Raw genomic sequence first — 24,499 nt, forward strand, 5'->3', positions numbered from 1 at the left:
TAAGAGTGCTACCTGGATTTATAGCGTGTGTAGTATACAAAGTATGGATTAGATGTAGTTTATCTGATCTTTGAAAAGGAGCTTTGGAGTCCTTCCAGAGAATCCTCTGGCAGCTGCACAGATGTAGCTCCTTTTCCATGGGCATGCTCACCCCGAAGCTGAAGGAAGGTGTTTTCCAGTTGGGAGAGCGCACGCTGGGAATTCATCTTTAATGCATTCCAGTGTTCTGAGGCAAAACTTGCCTGAGAGATTAAGCTGAGCATATTAACCAATATCATTTAAAGTTGATTAAAACTATCATCTTAATTAAATACAAGAGAACAAGAAGTTCTCAGTCTTCTGGTAGCAATTAAAGACTAAAGAGTCAATTTGAAGTTGTTTTTGCAACTCTTAAAATAATACTCCCCCTCTCCCCCCGCCCTCCCATGAAAAGAGTTCCTTAGCTATAGACGTGCCCTCACATTGAGGTTTTTGAAAGCTGTTAGGACTACAAACCTGCTGGCAAGGCCTTCTGCTGCCAAGGCATCGGAGCTCTCAAAAGCAAGAGGGTTCAAGCTCAGGATACGCTGATTTGGAAAGAGGGCCCAAACAAAGGGCCTTTTGAGGCAGGAAACGGGGCTTTGGCTTGGGCACAGAGCAGTGTGGGATTGGAACAGCGCCCCGGGACTTGCCGAGGAGAAGAGGGACTATGAGATCGATGGAGGAAGTATAAACTTTCTCCATACAGTGAGAGTTTATTCCAAAACCCTCGAAAGTTGGTCTCAGAAGCTGTTATCTTTCCTGTCAGCTAAATCAACGTGCCTGTAAAATGTGGACTTAATACCATTATATGTCTTTTAGCAAAAAAGGGGAAATGATCCATGAAGGCACACACAGACTCGACCATGACCCTCCTTCCCGCTCCACCCAAACAGGTTTTTACACTTGCCCTTCCCTGAACTGACACTTCTAGTGCTCATCTTCACAGATTCACAGCAGCAAACTGACCAACAGATTGAGCCCCGCTGGGACAGATAAGTTAGAGGAGAGTTGGAAACGTGGAGAAGACTCAGGGAGGTGACTCAAGGAAGAGAAAATAGGTTCTGGTGGATTCTAGGCTCCATTTTCCCCCCATCCTTCATTTTTATGTGTCTCAACTGTACCTACTAAGCAAAAACTTCCTTGAGTAGTAAAGACCTTCCTGTCAACTGCTTGGTAAGATTGGGGAAGGAGGTTGGGGGATGGGGTTTGGTATACAACAGTGGGAACAGCAAAAGGAAATGAGTGGGTTTAGTAGAACCATTGGCAACAGAAGTGATTCTGGGAGGGCCTAGGTCTCCTGGGACCATCATCTAGAAGAGGTTTGGTGGCTCTAGGTCACACATTTGGAAAACGGAGTTTTCTGGAACAGATGGGGCCCAGAGCTGTGAGCAAGAAGGGACAGGTGTTTCATAGACTGGTGATCTTAAATGTTTCCTTTGTACCCACAAATGTGCATCAGTAATGTAGCCCATGCCAAGTGCCATTTTGAGAGTCAAGATCTAAGCTTGTCCATCCTCTGCCTTGTAGCATTGTTTATGGGGCAGTTAACTACCATTGTTCCTACATAGTAGTTTTACAGACATGCCCAATGAGCAAATGCAAACACACTGGATGGAATTCAGAGGTGCCAGGGCCTTGAATCTGCATACAGGTTAGGCGATCCTAACATTAGCTAGATGTGGTCAGGAGATGTGGGGACAGTTTGTCTCCCTCTTTCAATTCTCACTGCAGGTGGTGTTTTTGACAACTGGAGTTAATCAGAGAAGTAATAACAGCTGATTAGTTTTTTGAACAATGACATTTAGAAGAAAAGTTTCTGATGTGCTTATAGGCCTCTGGACCCCAGAGGCAACTTTTCTTTTCCTCTTTGAATTAGAGGATTTTGCATAGATTAAAATTTGGAGAAAATACTACACTCCTATATGCATTTGGAGAGGTGTAGAGGATAAGCATAGCCTTATATAGAACCTTGACAGTGAAACTGAGGCAGGGGCATTCTGTTTATTTTCATATTCCTAATGCCCAAATCGGGGCTTGATCTATAGAAGTTGTTCAGTAAAAAAGGAAAAAATTGAAAAACTCAAGTATTTTAACATTTGCATAAATCCTTTAGCTCTTTTTTCTAAGTCTATGGGTTTGTTTTTACTACTGATATTTGAAACTACCCAAAATTTGGGGAAAAGGGAGAAAATCACCCATAATCCATTACCTACCCAAATGTTATTACCATTTGGGCATATTTCCTTTTAATTATCTTTATTTCATTTTCTTAAAATTATTTAGGTATAGATACGTGTGTGTGTGTGTGTATGATTTTCTTTGTTGTTGAAAATTGCCTTAGAGTTATTTCTCTTTACAGTCATTCAGCATTAAGGATTACCCTTTAATCACACTGATTTCTCTTCATTCCCTTTTGCTTTCCTTGTCTTACTCCCCCAGATTTGAAGTTTCTAAGGCAGGTACTGTTGCCCCTGCTTGCTAAGGCTGCTGTAACAAAATATTGCAAAGTCAGTGGCTTCAACAGCAAAAACATATTATCTTACAACTCTGGTGCCTACAAGTCCAAGACCAAAATGATGCAGGATGGTTCCTTCTGAAGGTTGTAAGGGAGATGTTCCATGTTTCTCTTCTTGGCTGAAGATGGTGGTCCTCCTGTGAACATGGTGTCCATTCTGTACATCCTATATGTGTGTCTCTGTGTCCAAATATCCCCTTTTAGAGGGTCACTTGTCACATTGGATTAGAATCCACCCTTATGACATCATTGTAACTTAATTACCTCTGTAAAGATCCCATCTCCAAGTAAGGTCACACCCTGAGGTGCTAGGGCCAGAACTTCCAACTATGAATTTGGGGGAGGGAAAGGGACACTCCAAGCCATAGGATCCCTCCACTTAGATGCAGAGAAAATGAGGGAGGCCCAAGTCAAGTAGCTTGAGATTTGAACTTAGGCTTCTGTGACTCTGAAATGTGCCTTATCATCACATCCTGTTTTCTACCCATGAATTGAAAATACCATGAACAAAGAAAAAAAAATTACTTCCTTGATTTGAATATGATTAGTGTGAGACAATATTTGATGATGGTTATTAATTGCTAAATTTAACTGACCAGTTGAAACCTGTGTAATCACTTAAAAATGAAGTACAGTACACTCTGCTTTGTTAAAACTTTGTATTGTTCTACAGTGTTTGTTAAGCCCGTTGCATTCTTATTTGAAGTACCTGGGAATATAGAACCCTCTAGGCTCTGGGGTGTCCCAGTGATTCTCTACTGGTTGGGTCATGTTTCAGAGTAAAACCAATCAATATTACATATTAGTCATCGGTTTTTATCTTGTTTCTTTATCTTTTATGTAAATTCCCTTTAGTTTTTTGTTCTCCTCCTGTGGTACAATGGCAAGCTACGTGTACACGTGCGTGCATACTACACACCCCCCACACATTTTTTTACAAGAAAAATAACATTTATTCAGTGATATCTAATATGTGGTTCATACTCAAAATTGCATAGTTGTCCCAATATCTCTTTTATAGATTTTTTTGATCCAGGATCTAATCAAGTTCCACTCATTGTATTTGATATTGTGTCTTTAGTCTCCTTTATCTGCAACAGATTTTCATGTGTAAATATATAAAACGTTGAGTTTATTGAAGGGTTCTGGCCAATTGTTTTACAGAATGTCCCATACTTTGGGTTTTTCTGTTTCCTTATTACTAATTTAGTTAGACAAGTTTGGCATGAATATCACATACACACCAGTAGGCCCCAGGGAAGGCCAGAGCTGGTATAATGATACCCAGCTAACATAGTCAGCTGGGCCATGGTCCCTAGGGTATGATGTGGACAAGAAATACAAGGCCCTGTTGGAGCTCTTGAGCAGAGGGAGTTGTATGGTACCCGCTTGGCCTTCTCCATGAAGCAGGAGTGGAAATGGCACTTAGTTTCAGGCCTGCCTGAAACTGAGGCCTGTACGTAGTGACCTCTGGGGTTGTGCAGTACGTAGATACTTGTGTCCCTGTCTTACTGAGTGCACTCTGGCAGACTACTACTCTTTTTCTTAACTTCCTTGCTTGAAATTTTAAAAAGGGTTTGACCTGCAATCACTGTGTATCTCCTATTGCTGTCACGTCTGTACTTTGTCCATGGTGGGCACACAATAAATATTTATTGGGAAAAAGTGAATGATGAGAAAGTGGACAAATAGTCTCCATGGAGATGGAAGCTGTCAATATGAAGTGAAGGTCCAAGGAAATCCCGAGGGACACCCCGTTTAGCCCACCATGAAATGCTAAGAAAATCCCGGCTTAACTTTCCTTTAGCTGGAAATAATCAAACATTGAAAAGACACTGCTGTTTTAGAAAACTCTACATATATTGTTGCCCTTGGCTGCTTTAAAGGAAATGAAGAGCTCCCACACAGGGGCAAAGAGCTACCCTAATCATCTTTCTTCATTCCGATGTATTTTGGAGGGAGGACCATGACCAACAACTGCTTGCATGAATTGAGCACACTTTATCTCTCTCTCAATGTCACAGTTAAGCCCTCTAGATTGGCTTAGCTACCTCCATTTTACAGATGGCCTTAGAGACGTTAGCAGCTTGCCCAGTGTCACAGGACCAAAAAGAGCCAGATGCAAGCTTCAAATGCAAACTGAATCAACCCCCAGGCCTGTGCTTTTTCTGACAGTCCATACTGTCACGCACTGGTGTCTCATAAAAAAGCCAAAGCCTCGGTAACTTTCATGGTCCATTTCAGTAACCAGACATGAGGTAAACGATGCATTTCTTTGTGGGCCAAGAGAACACCTGTCTCTCTCCTTCCTACAGAAGACACCCCATCCCATCGTCATAATAGTAACAGTTACTGAGCATGTCTGTGTGCTGGGTATTGTATTAGAATCTTTGCTCCTGGGATCTCGTTCTTCTCACATCACCCGAGAGGTGAACTGACTTGGTTAAGGTGGAGACGAGACCCAGGTGGGGCTGACTCTAAAATCCACGTGGCTAGAGCTACACCAAGCCATTGGTACTTCATCTGCCCATGGATGGAGTGCTTCTCATCCACCTGGAGGTGTGTCCCCTGAGAGTGCTGTGTATTAGGACAGCCAAGAGTCTGAACAGGCAGGCTGCAGTGATCGGTTTCAGAGAGGTGGTTCAAGCAAGGAGGGAAGTAGCCCCAGACTCTCCTGGAGTGCGGGTAGTGTTTATTTGAGTTGTGCGGGCCAGGGCCTAGTGTGGCGTCAAGGCTGTGGGAGGCCTTAATACATCTTATTCAGGGTTGATGGGGATGTGTCTAAAAAATGCAGAAGGGCTTTTCCTCGGGAAGGTGGTTGGTCACACCTCAGTTAGCAGGGAGCTTTATTTCTGTGGGTCCTTTGCCACCGTCTGCCCTAGACATAGTCCTTTATTTTGAGTCTCTGCTGTATAGCCAGCACTGCCGAGGGTAAATAGAAAATGCTGTTTTCTGCTGGCTAAGAAGCAAGTCTTGTTTGAAAGCCGTATACATGAAACATAATGTTAGAGCCCGTTAGAGATCACTTAGGCTGACTTTTCTGCAGAGAGTGTTCTGGAGAACTGTGGTTCTTCCAGCTTGTACATCTCCCTTTGAAACTCAGCAGTGAACTTTGATGGAGTCTCCAGGGAAAGGGTTCATGCTACGCATGCTTTGGGATATGACCACACAGTCCAATTTCCTCTCTTTTATAGATAAGGAGGCTCAGTGAAGAACAGGGACTTTAAGTGGAGAACATTATCCAGGCTTGGGCTCCGAAACCCAGCCTAGGGCTTTGTCTGCTGCACAGGGACCCACCCTGTTTCTGGCTTCAGTCTTGGCCGTCCTAAGGCCCATATTTTCTCCTGTATCTTGAAACCATATGTTTCTCCGGCTTTTTTTCCCCTTTTAAGATAGGCCTCTGACGTTGGGTGTCTGAAATCCTTCTGTTTCCTATTGGATGCCCATCTTGGCAAAGATACTGTAAAGTGAAGTCCACCATAAGGCAGAAGAGAAATGAGAAAGGAAGAGCTGCAGGTTTGCAATCTCATGGGATCCATAGGTAAGAAAGACCAGCTTTTCTGCTGGGATGTTGCTGCATCCCTAGACAGGGAGCTCTTCTGAGGGAAGGAACCCTGTTTTCCTCTAATGTCTCAGCATTTCCTGTCTCTAGCACAACACAATAGGTGCGACAGTAAACATTTGATATTCAGTGTGGTGTAAAATCAGGTTAATTTGGTGGATGTATATATAAGTTTCATGTTATGTATATTATGCATCCATTTTTTTTAAAGCCCTTGAATTCAAAACTGAAATTATGTTTACTTTTTAGAGCAGTGACTCCCAAATCTCCAGGGAATAGAATCATTTTAAAAGGCTTGTTGAGATGGAGAATTCTCAGGCCCTTGTCCTGGGAATTCTGATTGAGTTATTAAAGCAGGTCTGGGTAGTGCCTGGAATGTGTTTTTTTAATGAGTGCCCCTGATGATTTTCATGATTGGCCAAATCCAAAAGTCACTATCCAGAGAATAATCCTCGTTCAATGCCCAATTTTACCCTTAAAGACAGACATGAAAATAAGCACCAGCCTTCAGGCCTCGAACCTTGAAACAAAGTGTGCTGAGAAATAGGGACAGGTTATATACAGAACAATGGGTCAGTATACCTGGTGTCAGATTGAGAGGGGAAGATAGAGAGAAATGATTTGGAACCCTAATTAGACCTGCTCCCCAGTTCTCAAACCTGCAGCTCTAAGCCCCCTGCTAATTGGCAGTCCCTTAATAGATTAGGAGTTGGCATCAGGCTTGCATGTTATTATAAACCACACACAGAAAAACCCAGTGGCTGAGGAACTCCTGCCAAACCCAGGCCTGGGTTTTTGTGAGGCTTTTGAAGTGCACTGGTCTTTCAGGATTTTGTATAGTCAGTGTACTGAAAGGCATCAAACCATTCCTTTGGATGGGATTTGTGAAGGGCCAGTTTGTTGAATAATTAATTCCCTGAGACCCATTCTGTCATCTTGATGGACAAGCAGGAGCCCATCCACAGTTTTGCTCTCAGCAGTACAGGGAGCAGGATAGGAGAGATTATTTTCCTGCACTCGGCAGTCTGTACCCTCCCTTTAGGCTGGGGAGCGGGGGGGTATGGAAAGACCTGAGAGTGCATGTGTGCCAGGCAGGGCCCAGCTCTTTGACACCCCCATACACCCTGTCTCAGGAAATCATCACAGCCCTTCTTCCACACTGGGCCTCGTTTGGCCTAGAAGGACACCGAGGTCCTTAGGATTCATGAGTCTTGGGGTCCCACTGCCACAACCAGAGAAGGGAGGAACTCATGCTAGGTCAGCTAATTCCAAACGGTCACAAAACACGACCAAACCTCAAAAATCAAAGTTTTGATTTTCCTTGGAGCTCAGATGATTAAGATGAGTTGGGAAACGGTTTTCTGCTATTGACATCATGTGCCCGGGAAACAAACGTGTTTGCACCCGTGGGTAACATAAACATTGCGAGCGCTCCCCTGCCCCCTGAAATTCTAGAACAGGATCTCTACTCTGGGGTGAGGCTGCCCATTACAGACAGCCACCTCGTGCAGGGGGGTGAGCTGCTGGAGAAGGTAGCTGTGCAAGGGTGCCCGGGGGTCTGTTCCAGGCTGCCAAAGGCACAGTCCGGTATCCCCAGGCCTCTGAGCCATCCCTGGGGCCTCCCTCTCTGCTCTTGTCTGCCCAGTTAGGTTCCAGTGAGGGGCCTTCTACTTCTTTCCAAGTCCATTTCCACAAAGGGAGAGCTGTAGTTGGAGGCCGAGATTTCCATGAAAACCTTCCAGTTTTCAGGCAAACATACCAGGCAGCTCTCATGGCAATACCATGGTGAAGGGGAATAATGTTATTTGGCATTTCGCCCTTAAAAAAAATGTATGTGTGTGGGGGGTGGGGTGGGTAGGGAGGATGTGGGGAGGATGGGCAAAGAGAACAGTGGGGGCTTTGTAATTTACCGCTCTGGAGAGGTCAGGTGGGCTGGGCCAGCAGGGGAGGCGGGGTGCAGAGAAGGCCTGAACCCCCCCTTGGGCCCCTGCTACCTTCTCCTCCAATGCCTGATTCACACATTCAGAGAGGTCGTGAGGGGAAAGTTGAGGAGTTTTTTATGTTTTTATTTGGAAGAAGGCCTCTAGACATTTTGTCCCTCTGAGGGAAGCTGGCTCCTTGCTGCTTTGCAAGGATTAAGGGCCTGGCTTCCAGTACCATTGAAGAAAACATCCCAGGAACTACCCTTTTCTCTCAACAGCTGAAAAATGCATCACAGAGCAGTGGCTTCCTGGAGAGTTTTGGCAAAAGAGTTTCCCTCTGGAACAATAGGGTTCCTATAGCAAACCACCTAGGTTTTTTTTCTTTTTTTTTTCTTTTTTCCCTGCAGCTCGTTCTCCTGTATCTGAATGCCCAGATTTTGTTATCCCCATCCTGGTGGGGGGAAGGGGAGGGCTCCCAGAGCAACTGAGAGTGGCCCCAGAGCATCGGGATTTCTAACTACAGAAAGCCAGCCAGTTTACCAGAGTCACCCTTTCTCGTCTAGGCAAACATCTACAGATAGAGGCAACACCGTGCTGCCCAGACCTGTGGAGAGTCAGCCCGACCCAGTGGCAGCTCTGTTCTGCCGCCTTACCTCTGATCTTCAGCCTAGGCCTTTGCAAAATCTAGCTGTACTGCTTACCTGGAAAGGATTAGCAAGAGGAATAAAAGAGGCCCCGCTGTAAAGCGCCTAGAATAGTGTCTGGTTTGCTGCATGAGCTGATGCTAATTCCCACCTGCCTCCAACCCACACCACGTTTTTGCTGTTAACCGACTTCTTTGACAGAGCCAAGAGCTGCTGATCACTAATTTAGTTTGTATCTGCAGGTCTGCAGATTCAGGGATGTTTCCAAAGCTGTTCTTTATAAATGAGCACCTTTGACTTCTGGCGGGCTCTGCTTGGCCATCTCTTCCCAGGCTTAAAAGAACCTAGTGTGCTGCTCAGTTCCCCCAGTAGGGAGAGCAGGCAGGTGGTGATGCCCATCTGTCTGCTCTATAAGGACGCCCTGGGAATGAGCCTGCAGTTTTTTTGTTTAAAGATTTTATTTATTTCTGAGAGACACACAGAGAGAGAGAGAGAGGCAGAAACACAGGTTGAGGAGAAGCAGGCTCCATGCAGGGAGCCCGACGTGGGATTCGATCCTCTGTCTCCGGTCTCCAGGATCACGCCCTGGGCTGAAGGCAGCCCTAAACCACTGAGCCACCCGGGCTGCCCCTGCAGTTTGTTTATAAAATGCTGAGGCTAAAGGTGAAAACTCCTAAATTAGAGACATTCACAAGACACCTGATAAAACCGCCCCTTTCATTTTGCACATGAAGAAACGGAGCCCGAGAGAACAGAAGTGTGACTATATGGGTAGTTTGCCACGGAACTAACACTGATGAATACGAGTCATTAGTATTGTCAGTTAGTGTTGGTTGGTATTTGTTTTTTAGGTTGCCTTGCCAAAAGAAACTCCACTAACACTCCCACACTTGCTTGTATTGTGTTCTTCGTGATAGCAGGCATCTCTTCACTGAATCAGAAACTAGTGTGGAAATCATTTTCTTCTCCAGGACATTGGCTGAACTGGCCCAGCTCGGGCTACCTTATTCAGTAGGTGAAAGGTTGCCTGATTCACTGGGATAAACACACACACTGTGGAATGATCCTAACCCATCTATTTGGATTCAGCTTATTTCAGTTGGTAGTAATCCTAGTGATGATTAAACTGGAAGCCTTTGTCACCAGGGAAGGCGTTTCTTATGGAGTGAACAACAGTTTTAGCTGCCAGTTTGCCCATTTTAGCATCTTTTCAGCATTAGGAGGTGGATGGGCTCCTTCAAACTCCTTTTCTCCTTTTCCTTAGGGCTAAAATTTGGGTAGGGGATGAGGGTGGGCTACAGGAGCACTTTTGTGAACTGCTTTTTAGGGGAAATCTTTCCAGGTCTGGGTTTTTATTTTACTGCTTTTATTTGTAAAAATTTTTTTGTATAGCCTTAACTGCGTTGTTGGCATTCAAATGATTGCAAGGAATCTTTGAAATGCATTTGCTGGGTTAGTCCATAAACTGCCACTACATCCCTGCTGGTGGCCCAGTCATGCGCTAACACGCGTCCTCGGTGCTCCCTGAGCATTTTTGAAATGCCTCCCTGGATGGTCCTGTCGCGCTGCATCATGGGTAGCTGTCCCCAGAGTCTGTGTTCTTAGAGGGCAGGGACCACATCTATAAATTCCTGTAGCCCCTAATTCTCCCAGTGAGGACTCTCCTTCAAAGCGGTCTTTTACTCCTTCACTTTCTTGCCACGCAATGCAACTTGGAAAACTCGGTGGGGCATACACCAAGCCTCAGATGTTGGGGAGAGAAGTTTGACTTGTACTTTAATCAGGTATTTTGTAATGCCATTCACTCCCTGGATACTCCTAAAACGAAAATGTAGCCTGCAAGTACAGCACCTAGAGAGGAAATATACTACAAATTAAAAAGTGATTAGTGAGCATTTAGGCAGAAGGTCAAAGGGATTATTTTGGACTTCAAACTTGCCAGCTTTCAGGCTTGTATTCAGTTACAAAATTGCATCCCCGAATTATTTGTGCAGGTGGCAGCCGTCAGATTTGAAGAAGGTTTCTGGGTTTTACAAAAAGAACCTCGACAGGCTGGGGATGGGGAGTGTGCTCCTGGCATGGGGGTTGTCTTGTCCCCGGCCCGCTGGAACTGCCCCAGCTTTACTTAGCTCGAGTGACAGCCCTCGTCTGAGCTGTCACAGCCGTGTCCAGGTGAGTTTGGCCACTTTCTAGAGGAAACCAGTCAAGCCGGCTGATTGGCATCATGTGAATAGCTGGAGAGTAGATTTTCAGAGTGGGAGGGCAGAGAACTAACCTTGGTTAAATCCCTGCCCTGTGATAGGACATCCCCGCAGCTCATCAAAGTGGATATTTGGTGTCCTCTTTATCAAGGGGAGGCGCTCTGAGAAGTTAAGCTGATGGTTGCATAGATGTTAAGTGGCAAAACTGGTTTTCAAACCCAGGTCAAAGTTGCCTTCTTGAGATTTGTGCTCTTCCTCTGCCTGGGAGCTTTCCCCTGGGCAGCGGTTCCCCAGAGGATCGCAGGAAGTGGGTCAGGGCTATGCCGAAATGGATCTCTTAGCCCTTGGGACAGCTGAAGCACTGAGCAGCAGCCTGCTCAGCGTACCTGGGGGGGCCCTACAAAGGACTTGCCGATGGTTTCACTACATGAAAAAGATTGGGAAACTGAGAATTCAGAGTCTCAGCAGTCATCCAGCCCAACAGCGCCCGTCTGAGACTTGAAACTGGCTAGGTGCCCTGTAATAGTTCCTCATGGATTTGTCTGCTCTTTGTGAGATGTGTGCTGGTGCGTTGCTTTGGGGTATTGTGTTAGGAAAACAGGAGTTGAGGGGATCCCTGGGTGGCTGAGCAGTTTAGCGCCTGCCTTCGGCCCAAGGCCTGATCCTGGAGTCCCAGCATCGAGTCCCACATAGGGCTCCCTGCATGGAGCCTACTTCACCCTCTGCCTCTCTCTCTCTCTCTCTCTCTCTCTCTGTGTCTCTCATAAATGAACAAATAAAATCTTAAAAAAAAAAAAAAAAGAAAAAAAAACAGGAGTTGAGACAAGAGAGAGTTCAGATTAAAACTCAGGAAGGTGGGGGATGGGGGAAGATCGTAATAAGCCGTACACTGGCTGTATTTGGGGCAGAGCCACATTGTCTGGATTTTAGTTTGTTTCCTGTATACATTTATCCAATATCCATTTGTGAGGCACCCACTTAGTCCTAGGAATTACTCTTTGTGCTGGACACCCAGATATGTATAAAATATGTATAAAATATGGACACCCTTTTCTGAAGAGACTATCAGTTAGTGTAGAGGACTTACAGAAAAAGGTATATAGAGTGCTAGGGTATGATGGATAAGTCCTTGGATTTATAGTTGAACACAGGTAGGCTTAAGGTTAAAACAAATATATATACTCATGCATATACTCATACACATATACACATGTCCCAAGAGGCCATTACCTACCACAGAGGACATTGTTGAAGCAAGAGTTGGTTATTTCAATTTTGATGGGTTCATCCAAGGATTTCCCTATTTTCTAGAGCAGTGGTGACAAAAGCGAAATGTCTACGGGGGCCAGGTAGGTAACATAAATGATGGAAGCACACCAGGCATAGGAAAATCAACAGTGCATGCTCAGTGACAGTGATAACTGACCTGCAGCCTGGAGGTCAGGGTGATGACAGGGAATGGTGCAGAACACATATAGCCACAGTTTGTACTGCCTGCATTGCCAAATAGTGTTAGAACGGGTTCAAGAACCGGAAATCTGGATGCTATGTGAGATCCCCTGTCATTAAATGGTAACAACCAATGTTAAGAACTATAAGCAGTGGATGGCCAAATAGAACATCTTTGTGGGCCAGGTTGTGTGTGAGCGTTTGGCCTTTGACCTAGATTGGCCCATGCAGCTCAGTAGGTTATCTTGGGGTGCCCTGGTGGCCTTGGACTGCGTACCAGCATGATTTTGTTCTCACAGCATCTCCAATAACGTTCCAGCTCTTCATTTTTGGCACCGTGTCTGGCTCCAGTCTTGCCTTTTCATTATCTTGAACTTTGGCCTTCCCTGGTATCTGATGTCCTGCCCGTCCACGTGTTGTTTATTTTACCGCCATGTGAATGTGGTGTTTGTGTACACCTGGGCGGCATAGCTTGGGTGGACCATGCACGCTGACGGATGTATGTTTAACTCTTTGGGAAAATGAAAAGAAAAAATTGTTCCCCCTTACAGACTTACCTCCCATCAGCCTTATATGATCTTTTGACAATGCATGGCAGGATTCCTGCCATGATATTTCTTCTCTACGCAGGGTGCCAGGTCCTGCTAACCACTGTTGAAGCCCCTTCTATTTATACAATCCCAAGAAGTCCCTCGAATTATAGGATTTTATGAGCGTGCTTCCCCCGTGGGATCAGATTGCATTTGGGAAGGAGTTGGCAGGCCTCAGCTGCTTGAGTGAGCTTTTGACCGAACTCTCATCACATCTTATACCTGCTTAAAAGCTTTCAGTGGCTTCCTGTCACATACAGGAGCAGGAGCTAATATTTACGGAGCCAGGCAATTGGGTATTTTATAAACTGTGTCTCACTCACAATCAACTCTGTACCTTGGGAATTACTGTACAAAGTCCTGTTGTACGTTGATGAAACTCAGAGAGGTAAGGTGACTTGCCTAAGGTCATACAGTAAGCGTGGCAGGTGATAGAAGTAGGACATATAATCCTATCTCCCTGACGCTGAAGTTCATGGATAAGTCAAAAAAAGTAGCTCTGCCAGAGTGGCTAACATGGCTCAGTGAGTCCTTTGTATGAGATATTTATGTCTTGAAAGACAGATAGAGGAGTTTGCCAGTGGCACTTCAATCTAGATATTAAGACATTCCATGGAGTTGTTAGGAAAATTGAATGTGATTATTTATGTAAGGGCTATAAAACCCAATGCACGCATTGGGTTTCTTGCTGCATCCTAGCTTTGGGCTGCCGTATTGGAAATAACAACATTTGGGTCATCAGGGAGACTGAGGCAGGAGAGTAGCTGGATCTATATAAATCCATCTCAACCTCTAAGGAGGAGCCTTGCTTTTTATCCTTGTTCAAGGTCCGCGTACACTTTTCCCAGAGCTTTGTAGCTTTGCTAATATCTGCATAGACCTGGTTGCTGCGTGTACTTAGCAAGAAAGCCTAACTGGCACCATCTCTGAATGAACTTCAAGGTTCTCAGTATTCTATTATCTATCCTGGTTACACTGCTCTTAGCAGCAGCAGTGATAGATCATCTCTCTGACTCTCTCTTCTTGGGTCGTATATTAATTATTTTAGAGGATTGTTTTGAGAGTTACATCATTTGATGTATCCAGAGCTCCTGGCACCTACATAGTAGGTACCCAATGCAAATTTTCTCATCCTTATTTAAAAGAGAGGTCAAAGGGACGCCTGGGTGGCTCAGTGGTTGAGCATCTTTGGCTCAGGTTGTGATCCTGGGGTCCTGGGATCAAGTCTTGCATCAGGCTCCCTGCAGGGAGCCTGCTTCTCCCTCTGCCTGGGTCTCTGCCTCTCTGCGTGTCTCATGAGTAAATGAATAAAATCTTTTTAAAAAAATTAAAAAAAAATAAGGGTCAAAAGAGGAAGGTAGGTGACCCAGTTTGACTCGAGGTAGAGGGATTGTAAGTCCTATTAGCTCTGGTAGTTGTGTATTACTAGACATATCATGGCTACAGAAGAGGGCTGGGGCTCTCCTCGTGGAAGGTCTGAATCATGTGCGGTTGGCTGGTTTGTTCTTTAGTCCCTGGTGGATCTGACAGCCCTTTCAAAATCCAACTGGAAAGGCCAAAAACGGGCAGGACCTAGAGTTTTAAGGTGGCCCATGCTATTTTGGAGAGTAAAATGTTTTCTCTTTAAGCACTTTCAAATAAGAAAGGCCATCCAAAGTTCTTTCCTACACCCACGATTAGACTAAAGACAGGTGTCCCTTTGTCATGGAACCTGAGACTTTCCAAAGTTGAGAAACTCAGAAACAGTGCAGTATCTTGATATTGTGTGTCCCCAGCACCCAATAGTGCCCTGTAGTCACGAACTGTCCCTACATGTTTGTGGAATTGCACTCAAGGCCCAGGAGACCCAGGCACCAGGACTAGATCTGCCACCGATTTCTTCCGCCACGGAGTTGCTTTCGATGCTGACAACCTTCTTTTTGTAAAGAAGGGACCTAGACTTTCTAGTTTTGAAGAATGAGCGTTTGTCAAAGAAAAACCCCTAGACCCCGAATATTGCCTGTTCACAGCAGCCAACAGCAAGTGTTTTTCATGGCAGCCCGTTTCAAAGGTGGGAAACGCCTTCATAGTAAACTTAGTTTTGTCTCTTCTGGATTGTATCCAGTATAAAAATCTGGACAAATATCGTAAACCAAAGAAAGTTTGCACACTTCTAAGACCAGTAGCAATTAATTACTTTAAATAGAAACCCTGTCACTTACAAGCAACATAAATATTTGTATTTTGAACCTCTAAGTAGTAGTTGGGTTGACCATTCTGGCCTTAAGTGATTTAAAAAAAAAAAAAGCAATTGGTCATATTTTAACAGGGAATACATTTATAAAGAAAGGGAGGGTCAGGTCATGGAGTAAGAAAACATGAACCAAAAGACAGACAGACCTGGGTTCAAGTCCCAGTGACCAACTGACTCATGTGAGAACCCTGGACACATTACAAAACTTCTGGCCTCAGCTATCCGTCGGATACAAATGAAAATAAGAACGTGGAAGTTCAGATACATTAATTCCTAGTTGGACTCTAAGTTTGAAATCAGAAGCCCCATGCCTTCCATCCATATTTCTAACATCTGGTCCGTATTGACATCATTTGCTAGCTTTGTGCTTTGGATGAGCTGCTTCAAAACTTTCTGAGCCTCAGTCTGTCATTTGTAAAATGAGCAGAACAGTAGAGTCTGTCCTGTAGGTAAGATGTCTAAAGTCCTGTTGTGGGGTTCTGCTCGCCGCCTGATTGGAGCAGTGAGTCTGTGCTTGAGACCCACACACGTTTTCTGCACCCACTGTTCTTCTGTGGGTAGGTGTGTAGGCTTTCCGCAGATATTCGTTTATTTATTACTCTCACAGATGCTGGACTCTGCTTATGTTAAGGTAACTACAGTTTGGATGAAGTAGAAAGCTGGACAACTCTGGGAAAGACGCTCGAAGGACTTGGTGTAGAGGAGCCATGAGCAGCCCCTCCCTGATGCTCTGAGTTGGGTCCTGCCAAAGCACGAAAATTTCTTATTCGGTCTCCCACCCCAACTCTTTCCCTGACGCACACCACGGGCTCTCTAAAAAGCACTTTGAGAGCAGGAGGCTGTATTTAATTTTGTGCAAATGTGAAGCTGTGGCTGAAAGGAGCAAGGCTCTGGGGCTGGGTCACTTTGGTAACACTTCCCACATGACTTTATCAATGGGTGGGCCACAAAAACTTACCCTGTGTTTTTTTACACCCCACCCCCCAAACCACCCAACCTGCTCGAGTGTTAGTTTTTCAAAGCCCAAGGAGTTTCAAAGGCCCGAACCCAACACAGGGGCCTTTCTTCATGCTTTGATTTTCTGCCCATTAAGTGTTTGTCATTGAGTTCGTATTTCGCCTCCTCTGCAGCTTACACATCCCAAGAGGTCCCTGCAGGTATAGGAAGTTAATTGATCCTTGATTAAAAGAAGGAGAAATTCTTTGAGTTGGGGTCTAGAATCACCAGATGATATGTACACACACACACACATATTTTTTGGTTCTGCTTTGCAAGAAGCTGGTAATGCACCTTTCATTAGAGATAAATCTAAAGTCTAGGATATTGGCTTCAGAGTGTTGGTTAAATTAGATACTGAGCGCATGTGTGCAATGTGGTGAATATTCAGTGAATAATCACCTGTGCTATTGCCTGGACTGTTCCGTATAAAGCATCTTCTTCAAAGGCCATGACATTTGCTGAGCTGTAACTAATTTATCAATACTCATACAGGCTTCCTGCTCTGTTTTAAGTGACTTGCTCAACTTTAGAAAGCACCCGAAAGTCCAAGTGGCTCCAGTAAGTCACTTTTAGTCCCTCAGAATCTTAGGGTGCCTGAATGTGCTCGTTGTTATGACTGTTCTCCTAGCAGCCCTTGGACCACTTGGAGGTTGGGACTTCCCTCGGCACAGTGGCCCAGTCAGTCCTGAGAACATAATAGACATGTGGGTTTGTCAGACGGCAGACATTTCTGTGGGGGATTCCTTAGCACAGTTTGGGCACGTAATGGTCGTTTGGTAAATGTTAGCTGCTATTGGGACTCCTGGGTGGCTCAGTGATTGAGCGCCTGCCTTCGGCTCAGGTCATGGTCCTGGGGTCCTGGGATTGAATCCTGCGTCAGGTCCCTTGCTCAGCAGGGAGCCTGCTTCTCCCTCTGCCTGTGTCTCTGCATCTCTCTCTCTGTGTGTCTCTCATGAATAAATAAATACAAATCTTCTAAAAAATGTTAGCTACTGTTGTTGTCTGTGTTAGCTTTCCCTTTCTTCCTTTCATCGTCTACTTACATGTCTCTTCTAGCTTTGTAAGCCAAATTAAAAATCATATTCTGGTAGTGGCCATTGGTTTTGTTGACTGCTTTATTGAAATCCTGAAACTACACTGAGTCTCTTGAGTGTACTTGGTCCCTGGACCCCGGAAACCTCTTACTCATGTAAAGGTTCCCTCCAGCCTCCCATCCCACCCTCTGTGGGCCATCTTTAGTGTTCCCTATGCTCTATACATATGTCAGTCCTCATGTTTAGAAATATTTTAGTGCACTTGTTTTTGTAATTTTCTTAAAATACCATGAGCCTGTTGAGGACAGTTACTATGATGTTGTCACCTGTAGATTCCCAGGCACTCGCACTGAAAATTTTCTTGAAATGAAGTGATCAGGGACCATGGTGGTTGGTAATAAAGATGGTGCCAGGTTGGAGACTGCACTCTGGAAAAAAAACAGCTTCTTTCCTGTGCCCTGGAGAGGCAAGGCATGGTGCTGTCTCTTGAGGACTAGCTGTCCTGTTGAGAAAATGCTTACGCTTTTCCAACCAACTGAAGGGAATCTGAGGTTACTCTCTTCTGGAGCAAAGTCAAGCCTAGACTGGCATCCCCCCCCAATCATACCACAAGTTTGTAGGGGAGACAGAAAAAGCCATTGGGTTTTCCAAATGCTATCTCCATGCCTTTCAAGCAAATAAACAGAACATAATTCAGATCCAACCTCTTGTCTGTTTGTGGTCATCATCCATATAATCAGAACCGGAAACTCCCCAAGCCTTAGGCAAAGGAGGAAAAGAAAGGATTTGGATTGCTCCCAGATTAAGAGAGGGCAAAGAAACAGAATAAACAGATTTTCTTTACTAGCCTTCTCTGTGGGATTGTCCCCACCCCCTTCATCCTTTTAACATTTATTGAGTGTCCATAGTGTGTGCCAGACTCCGTGTTGATGTGACCCAGTGCTATTGCTTGATTTCTTTTAACTAAGCAACTTCCTGCACTCATTTTCTCCCATTACACCTTCCCATACTAGACTATAAGCTCCTTGAGGGCATGGTTTATGCCATCTTTGTATTCCTTGTACTTTGTGTATGTAGTGAAGACTGAATAAATGTTTGTTGAATAAATGAATAGATTAATGTAGCAGCATATCATATCGTCCCAGCCAGTCCCCAAGCTAGGTCTCCTTCTTCCCCCATTGCACAGGTGAGAAGGGCGTTTTGGAGATGGGAAATAACTTGCTCAAGTAGCAGGGAACAGAATCGAGATCATTAACCCAGTTCTGTCTAACTCCACAGCTCTTTTATATGTGTTTTATTGTCCTTAGAAACATATGTTTTACAGGCCTATCATGTGAACACTATTAAAAATAGAAGCTGGGGCCTAAGAGTGTAGCACAAATGTAAGGCACTTGGGGTCTGTTCCCTTCCTGAGTTTATTAGCAACGCTTTGGCTCCCAGGCACCACGGAGGCTGTGGCCAGGCTCAGGCATGGAGCTCCACGTTTTATCACGACGTGTGGAACTTTAAAAGCGGACTATTAATATCATACTCCTGGCTTCTCGGCTACTTTCCATAGCCAACTTGGCCACATTTCAAAATGTTGAGTGGGAGAATGAAGATGGTTCGGGCTCATAGGATATTTTCTCTCTCCCAGTCCCCTCGCCCAAAGATCAGCTGACTACTCTTGTCCTTTCTACCCCACCACGTTTACACACTGCCTCCCCTTGCCCACTCCACTCCTTTGCAGAGACAGTCTCAAGAGCTAATGGTTCCTGCCTTCCAGGGCCCCTCTGTGTTTACTTTGAGAAGGTCAGGCACAATGCTGTGGTGTGTTGCTGTTTCTTTCTTTTCAAAGCACCAGTATGAATTTGATAAAGTAAATTGTTGTTCTAGCAGGAAGCAGTTAGGGGTCACAAAATAAATAGCCGTAGAATTCAAATAAATCCAAAGAATAAAACCAAATAAATCCATGTGTGTATGCACAGTGATACATAAATACACTTTTTTAGAAAGTGAGCATTTTTATCGCTGCTGGTCTGGACCAAAGTAATTGAAAAATTGTGGCGTTCATGGTACATTTTTTTTTTTTTTTTTTTTGGAGGTAGGCTGGGCCTTCGAGCAACATGACGGGAATTTAATTCTTTTTTGAAAAACATGAAAATGGAATTTTATCTTTTAAACAACCGCTTATCTTGGGATTTTTCAGCAAATGCAATTCACAGTTGGATGAAACCAATTGCAAAGTTCAATTAGGGGATTCGAGCATTTGAGCATAACCTAAGAGACTCTGAATGAGCTAAATATTCTCTTTAGTCTCTGTTCTCTTCACTTGAAGATGAATGAGGCCTGCTTAAATGATGATTTAACAGGACGTCTTCAGGTTGTTGGAAGACTCAACTCAAAAATGGATATAAAGCATCTTCCACATTGCTGGTGGCTGTTACGTTAATGCTGGCTGTTAATAAGATAGTTTCTGTGATCTTCCCTGGTCCTAACATTTGGTGGCCCACCTTTTACTTTGTGCAGTGGCATTGCAGCTCAGTGTTGACCTTGGGTGGCAAGGGGAAGAAGAAGAGGTCTTCCAGTCTGAGAGGAGACTGTGAACCAAGACAGAGTCCCTGTGCACTGTTTCCTTGGAAGCAGTGTGCAGGAGGGCAGCAGACTGTGAGTGAGGAGAGGGGGGAGGTCCAGGCCCCGGGGAACTCCAGAGGTCATACTTAGGGACTTTATCTCGTCTTGCACAGTGGGGAGTCGTTGACGAGGCCTAAGCAAGGCAGGGACGTGCTCTCAGTCAGGAAGTGAACTGGTTGATACGTGTGTGAGGCAATGAAGGCCAGGAGACTGATGTGGAGGCTGTTGGCAGTGACCAGGCAAGAGATATTGTAGGCCTTCGCTTTTTGCCTCAGCCTTAGGAGGAGCTTTTCCTGGCAGGTGATGGAATCCATTTGCCATGACCTTTAAGAGAATGGCATCTGAGCTAGCCCTGATAAACCAGCAGCAGCTGCCTGATGCTCCCAGATGCCCTTGGGCTCTGCTCCAGGGCTACAGGCAGCAGGGCCCCACTCAGCTGCCTAGCCTTGTTAGTGACCCTTTGTGGAAGAAAAAGGTTGAAAAGGGCACCACTGAGCAGCTATGATGTGCCAGGCTGCATCATGCTATAAGTTGTATGGTTCTCCTCCCCGTGTCCCCATGACTCATTTGTGAGGAAACTGAGGCTCCGGAAGCTGGAATTAGAACATTGCTAGGAAGTGGTGGATCTGAGATTCAAATTCAGGTTATCTGACTCCCGGGCCCTTCCCTGCTCCAAGCAACCGAGCCTTAGGATGAGATTCTCCAAGGAGGGAGTGGTTATAACTAACGCACTTGGAGAACCAGACATCATTAGACTTGAGGCTCTGTGGATAATTATTACAAATTAAGCTTATGTTTCAGCAAGGGGTGTGGCATAGTGGGAAGGCTCCTGGCCTGGCTCTTCCATCGTCCCCCTCGGCGTTCCTGGACAAGACTAGAGGATCATGCTGTGCTCCTATTGGGGATGACCAGGAAGAACCAGGCATCGGGCATGCATGTACTGAGCGCTCTCTGTGGCCCAAAAGTCGCTACAAATGCACAGAATTACTGTCACTGTCAATGCTGTTATTTGGGAGTGGTCTTTGCTGTCCGTCAGTACTGCTTCCTTTTATTGATTTTTTCCCTTTGTCTCCCTTTTTTTTTTTTTTCGTGGTCCATGTGGCGGTTCCATCCTGAACAGCTGGCTTGCCCTTCCTCATCATTGAGACAAGCACCATCAAGCCTTACCACCGAGGGTTTTATTGCAATGACGAGAGCATCAAGTATCCCCTGAAAATCGGTGAGACGATAAACGATGCCGTGCTCTGTGCTGTGGGGATTGTCATCGCCATCCTCGCGGTAAGCATCCGGGCTGCCTTGCTCAACCTGGCTCACCGCCCCTGGATCGTATTTCAGAATATCCAAGCCAGCACAGGTTGGCAGATCAAGTAGAATTTGATTAATACTGTTTATTTCATGTGGTTAGTATTATTACTAAAAGCATTTTCAAATAATATACATGTATACACTGTAAGTATAATCTATATATGCACGTCTATACTAAGAGTATTATGAAAGTACGTGAAGCACCTCTCTAACATACTTTGTATACATGATCCTCACAACCATCTGGTGAATTCTAGATACTCTTCTTATCTTTCTTCTACAAATTAAGAAACTGAGTTCTGCGGAGCAGCAGAGTTAGTATTTGAACCCAGATGCCCCTTTCCCCAGAGTCTCAGCTCTGAGCCATGAGGCTGAGCCCCAGAGGAGAGAGAGTTGCCATCAGGTATCACAGGCATTTTCTGGGCTGTCTTCACACCATGGTGTGCTGCTATAACAGCACATGCCACTAGTATTCTCTGGCATATCGTTCACTTCTCACATCCAGGGGTTGTGGTGGCAAAGTGAAAATAAAATGGGACTTGGAATCAAGAGACCGAAGTTCTAGACCTGGCACTCCACTGACAAGCTGTACATCCTTCAAACCAGGGATGACCATCTTGCTTCACAGTATTGCAATGAAGAGTAAAAGAGGTCATGAATATTGAAATTCTTTGCAAACTCCCAGTTGCTGAACAGGTTACTCAGGTGCAAGTATAAACATACAGATCTTCCCTTAAAGGAAAAGTCCTCACTGAGGATGCAAAAATGTGCCACAGACTTTGAGACAAAGTTCAGAGTTATTTTGAGCAATGGTCGCCTCATGGAAAATGGGGTATGGCCCACTTGGGCTTTACTTGGAATGTCAGCACTCTGTTTTAGATGTGTCCACGTGGGGCAGCGGGGTTGGGGGAGAGAGTAGCTGATGGGAATCCAGTCTTGTAATTTGTGAGTTCTGCATTTTCACAGCTGTCCATTCTACACCTCCAGAATTTTCTGTTTGTTCTCTGCCTTTGAACTCCAGCCACGTGGGCATAAGGGATAGGCGTTATGTCCACCAAGATCATAAATTCTTTCTCTTAGATTCTTGAGTCATGTTTGTATTAGCCAGAACCTAGGAGCTTATCTTTGGCCTATATTAGAAGCCAAGAAGGAAGGAAGCTGAAGTTAAGAATACTACATGCAAGTTAAGTGCTAGTACCCTCATTATACAAATGGAAAACCAGAAGCTCAAGGGGGGTTAAATGATATGCTCAAAGTCTACAGCAAGTAAAAACAGGGGCTCGAGCCTAGCTTATTCCTAGCTTATTTCAAAGCCCTCTTTTCCATTTTGCAGACTTGATTTCAAATTGAGAGTGGCTGTCCTATCCAAATTAACTGCTCAAGGTTTTGGCAGTTGGCTACTCTTGCCTATTCTGGATCAGATGCAAGCTGCTGATGGTACTGAACCACATTTCATGAAATTTTTCTTTTGACTTCCCCACTCTGGGGGTGGGTTGTAAACTCTGAGACCCCTCTTTGTTTTTTAATAACATCGTAAACCAGGCACACAATCAACAGTTTGAAATTGGGAAGGGGGATGGGGCCTAGTAGAATTCTTTCCAACCTTTAAAATGAAAACAGTCCATTTGGCAACTCTAGGAGTTTCTTAAAGGTGGACTGAGGATCTTTGTGTTCAAAAACTGAGAGATATAAAATCTAATTTTACTATTTGCTCCAAATTGACAGTGTGGGGGCTGAGTGCTCCAGGAAGAATGGCTTTCCATGGAAAAGAAGTTTGTAATGGAAGGCAAATAGTTCTACAGTATCTTGTACTAAAGTTTGAACAGGTGTTTTTGACACTTGGAGGATCAGTTCATTGAGTGCTTCTAGGAAGCTGACTATAACTCAGGAGTGGTTATAAAAATAGCATAGGGACAGGGATGTCACGTGCCCTTTGCTCTCTCTACTTGCAATTAATATGGGCTTGCCTGGTACAGCGCAGTGGAGAGGGACCATTCAGAGGCAGTCGCACCCTCAGCCACGTGAACCGAGTGAATCACAGCTCTTTCCAGCCCTTAGTTTCCTCGTCTGTGTTTGAATTCACTCATGGGGATTGCTCTGAGAATCAGATGCCATTACTTGTGGGAACAAGCTTTGTAGCACTGGGCTAAGTGGACATAGGGTGCTAAAGAAACTTCTGAGAGCTGTGCTTCTGGCCTGCTCTTCCTTCCTCAAGCAAAACTCCTGATCAGCAGCTCATTCCTTGCTGTTGGCCAAGACCAGCCCCTTCTTCCTTTTGAAATGCTAGCATTTCTGAGAAAAATCTGCTTTGAGGGGTTTAGTTTGGCTGGCTTTTCTCCTCATGTCATGTTGGTGTTTTAATTAAAATGCTCCTTGACCTCTCAGGTTTCCTTGAAATAGTCATGTGCCGTGGCCTTGGTTATAGGATGAGCCACAGCATTGCTTCCTTATCCCATACAATGTCAGCAAAATAGGTTTGGATAGTGCTTTCCTATAGTTCCCCAAAAAAAAAAAGATAGAGAGAGAGAGAAAGAAAAAGAAAGAAAGAAAGAAAAAGAAAGAAAGAAAGAAAGAAAGAAAGAAAGAAAGAAAGAAGAAGGAAGGAAGGAAGGAAAAGAAGAAAAGAAAAAAAGAAAGAAAAGCAGGCAAGAAAATACCAAAATAATCGGTGTCCTTTGTTAGGTGCCCCTATGTGCCATAGAAGCCTATGAACCACATTCAAGCATTCAAGCATTTCACCCTTGCAGAAACCCCAACAGCTAGGTAGCATGGAGGTTGAAGGTAGAAACCCTGGAGCATATCTGAACTCCTGCTGTGGAATGTGTAGCAAGTTAATGAACCCCATTGAGCTTCAGCAGGCTCATGTGTTAAATGGAGATGATGTATGTAAAGTAACCCAGCACTTGGCACTTACAGTATACTCAATGAATGTTCACTGTTTTCATCATAAATGATAAGTAAACAATCAAAAAGTGGTGAAATGACTTTGCCAAGACCTCACGTCTAATTAAAATTGAATCAGGAAAGGAGCTCTAGCTTTGGGACCCATCCTATCTCCCACTCTTTTCTTCTAGTTAGTTAAGTAAAACCCAGATCTCTTGACTCTCACTCCAGTGCTCTTTGCAAGAGGACTTCATCCCCAGATCCAGCAACCCCTGCATTTTGACTGGAGGCACGTGTGAGATGTGGGCTCATAATGAGTTCTGCTTACCCACTTACCTGCCGTCAAATATTAGAGTACTCATGGAAATAAGCAGAAGCAGAGGCCTCAGAGGAAAAATGAGTAATTCACTGTAGTGTACTCGATTCTGGAAAAGCTATATACGGCCTAAATTAAACAACAACAACACATTTCCCACTTTCCCATTATGACTGGTCATAGAGCCTGGCTGGCTCCATCCAGGATCTGCT

General features: G+C 44.7%; 1 protein-coding gene across 2 annotated transcripts in view; it reads left to right on the forward strand.

Annotated features, from left to right (window-relative positions):
* Positions 1-24,499, forward strand: part of PLPP3 (phospholipid phosphatase 3) — an 81,144-nt gene that overhangs the window by 20,945 nt on the left and 35,700 nt on the right. For both annotated transcript variants that reach the window (XM_026007006.2, XM_072730823.1), the window contains exon 2: positions 20,904-21,061. In XM_026007006.2, the coding sequence (XP_025862791.1) occupies positions 20,904-21,061 (158 nt within the window). The remainder of the gene's footprint in view (positions 1-20,903; positions 21,062-24,499) is intronic.

Source organism: Vulpes vulpes, chromosome 12, assembly GCF_048418805.1.
Source record: "Vulpes vulpes isolate BD-2025 chromosome 12, VulVul3, whole genome shotgun sequence".
Classification (NCBI taxonomy): Eukaryota; Metazoa; Chordata; class Mammalia; order Carnivora; family Canidae; genus Vulpes; species Vulpes vulpes.